Genomic DNA, 3,308 nt, shown 5'->3' on the forward strand with positions numbered 1-3,308 from the left:
CGTACCCTCTTTTACTCGAATTTTGATAAGTCGAAAGCTCTATAACTTGAACAGTTTTTCTGGTCCCTTGAGATTCAAGTTATCGAGGTTCGACTGTACCAGCGAGCGACGATTCTTTTTGCATTATCGCGTCCGCCTAATTAGAATTAGTGCTTCGTCCTGATCCTCATATTTTTCGACAGAAAAATATCTTCCCCCCAGAGAATCCCCCAAGGTATCCCCTGACAACGCTCTACTATACCTGTTAGACTATATACCGTTATACTGCGTGTGTGTACCGGGGTCAACTATATACAAGCTAGCGAAAATGCTGTACCATACAAAAATTCCAAAAATTAAAAAAAAAAAGAATAAAAAGCGTGATCGCTATGTAATAAACCATACCGGCAGTTCCCTTAGTGCAGCGGCCGCCTTTCCTACGACGGCACATATCATACCTGTTTTGCGGAATAAAAATCGAGAGTATGAAATCATCAGAGAGAATAAAACGTGAGAATTATAATAAAACATTTATAACGGTCGTAACGCAAAAAGAGAAACGGAGATTATTGAAATTAATTAATCGAATGCTTCTAAGGAATCCAACGAGCGTTCAACGATGCCATTCGCACCTCTCTCGCGTTTACGTCATCTGGCGTTAATGAGCGCTCGTTGAATTGACAAATGTAAAAAAGAGAAGGATTATCAGTGAGCTTATCGTTTTTCTTTTTCTGCGGGCGCTTTCGTGACTTGCCGTCAAGTTACAGGCACTTGCACGTAGGCCGCCTCTAACGGATCGGGCACTCTTACTTTGTGACGGCGACGGCGATGTCGTATACAGGAAGTCTCCTCTCCCGGAAAAGATATTTGCCCATGTCAGTCAGAGCGGCCGCCGAGTCGATTGCGTCTCTTCCCACGCGATTCCTTTCTAAATACGGTGTCGCGTCTCGTCCCTGGGTAGAACAATACAATTTTGTTGTTTACGTTTTACGCCGTCGTTTACAGCTTCAAACGAGCTCGATTGCAGCTTTCGATCGATGATCGTCTTTTTTTTTGTTTAATAAATACAAAGTATAAATGGGAATTATACAGGCGATGTTCCAAAATGTCCGCGAATAATAATATCATATTAAGAAAGTGTTCAAAAAATTAAGGAAAAAGTTATTTGTAGATTTGTATTTTAAGCAATAGTTTTTGAGATATAAGAGTTTAAATTTAGCCAATTATAGATTACGGTTAAACGGAAACACATGTTCGTGATCGCGTCGATAGTGTTAGTAATCGCGTACCTCACGCGCGTACTAATCTATAATTGGCTAAATATAAACTAGATTAAATAGTAGAAAGATTTCCAGAAATATAATCAACAATTCAAATATAATGGGCTAATGGAGAATCGGCACGGTAATTATTGCGCAAGATTACAAATTTCAATAATTAACACAAATTTATCCCGTGCATATATGTAAATTTCCATACGTTTCGACCATCTCCTTCTGGCCATCTTCAGTGGTACATATGTCAAAGCTTAGCAGTCACAAGATCGGTATTACGTAGACCATATTTCAATTTATGTAATAACTACAGATAACATGTACTAATAATCGTTCAGTACGTTAAAGTGAGAGAAAAGAATACAAGATTATAGATTAAAGAAAGATATATAAAACTCACCCATTCCAATGCAAAAGTAAAAATTTAGTGTCTCAAAAGTCGTCACATACTTATTAGAACAAGTAATGAGTATTAAAAGTCAATTGTACTTCCAAGAGTCTCAATTTCAAATTTAGCGTTGGCAGAATCATAGATCAGTGTCGGGATAAATTTGTGTTAATTATTGAAATTTGCGCAATAATTACCAAGTCGATTCCCATTAGTCTATTATATATTTGAATTGTTAAATTTCAACTCTTATATCTCAAAAACTACTGCTTAAAATAAAAATTTACCATAGATTAATAATAATAATAATAATAATTAATGATATAAATAATTTTTTCTTAATTTTTCAAAGATTTTCTTGCGATAATGTTTCGTATCGCGCATTTCGGGACACCCTGTATATTTCGGGAAAACAATTCTCCGTTGATTGTGCAGATTATAATAAACTAAGAGTGCACTAATTTTTGTTTTGCTCTCTTTTACCGTCTCTTACCCGTGAGATAATTATCCCCGCTATACTGATACGTATTTTTGGCCCCTTCAGTAACTTGTACCTCAGATCAACCCCGTTCCAAAAGGACACGAAGTATCTCTTTATCTGCACGTTATCGCCGCCGTGCAATCTGAAACGAGAAGAATCGCGTCCGTTTCGTCATTAGGAAGCGCGCGCGCGTTAACAGAGAGATTATAAATGTCACTGCAGATACACGCGGAATGTCTGCGCGCGAGGAAAAAAAAAATTACAGTTAGCGGCCGTTACGTGTACTCGCCGCTTCCCAACGACGATATTAGCCGACTCTCACCTGTACCCATCGTAATCCACAATGCAAAGGATTTCCGGGTAAATGACGTACGGTGCTTCGCGCCTCGATCGGCTACTGATCGAACGCTTAATCCTATACCTCTTGGCTAAGTGGTCGGGTTCCATGAGCGCTGAAAACATTCGCACTTGTATTTACAGTTTCGCGATATTTTTTTTTTTAAATCGATCTTTAAACGGCCGATTTCTCGAAATACGCGGTCGAAGCGAAGAGTTCTTCGAAGCATATTGCACTCACAAAAGTCGCTGTACTCATCGCCGACAGGTCGATCCACCTTTTTGAATACGATATGGTGACTTGTGCTCTCCAAGTATTCGCTACTAGTTATGTTGGGCAGTAGTTCGGGTTCGTGAAAGGCTGGCGCTTTGCTCACCACTTCTTGTAAAACCCGTTCTGGCAGTGGCCGGATGATTAATTCTGAACCGATAGTTCCGTCCTGAGAGCGAAAAGATGTGCATTTTAATAAAATAATAATCACGTGGTTAATTATTCCATTAAACATAATCATGCAATGTAGAATCAAGTACTCGACTCCGGATTATAAACTTTTAATTCGATAAGAATTAAAAAACCTATTTATATGTCTCTAATTTATTTTTTTTTTATTGCAATTATAATTCGTAATGCAATTATTTTTGGTGCATAAAGTGCACTGAAGAAAGTAATCTTGCAATTATAGAGAGAATTATTTAGGTACAAAAAATTAGCTAAAACAAATAAGTAATTAGTAAGCACTGCGATACCACGTATGTTTTGTATTTAATCAATATATATAACAGATACAGAAATTATATCTGAACTATTTGTCAAATTTAACAAGAAAGTTTTTCTATGACATTTAATCAG

General features: G+C 37.4%; 1 protein-coding gene across 6 annotated transcripts in view; it reads right to left on the minus strand.

Annotated features, from left to right (window-relative positions):
* Positions 1-3,308, minus strand: part of LOC105451467 (A disintegrin and metalloproteinase with thrombospondin motifs 18) — a 65,315-nt gene that overhangs the window by 14,897 nt on the left and 47,110 nt on the right. For 5 of the 6 annotated variants that reach the window (XM_011691923.1, XM_011691924.1, XM_011691925.1 and 2 more), the window contains 4 exons: positions 2,700-2,898; positions 2,445-2,574; positions 2,135-2,264; positions 790-932 (listed from right to left, as the gene is read on the minus strand). In XM_011691923.1, coding sequence (XP_011690225.1) covers positions 790-932; positions 2,135-2,264; positions 2,445-2,574; positions 2,700-2,898 — 602 coding nt within the window. Of the gene's footprint in view, positions 1-384; positions 438-789; positions 933-2,134; positions 2,265-2,444; positions 2,575-2,699; positions 2,899-3,308 lie in introns of all 6 variants that reach the window. The other variant, XM_011691928.1, reaches the window with a different exon arrangement.

This window comes from Wasmannia auropunctata, unplaced genomic scaffold (assembly GCF_000956235.1).
Source record: "Wasmannia auropunctata unplaced genomic scaffold, wasmannia.A_1.0 LD336051.1, whole genome shotgun sequence".
Classification (NCBI taxonomy): Eukaryota; Metazoa; Arthropoda; class Insecta; order Hymenoptera; family Formicidae; genus Wasmannia; species Wasmannia auropunctata.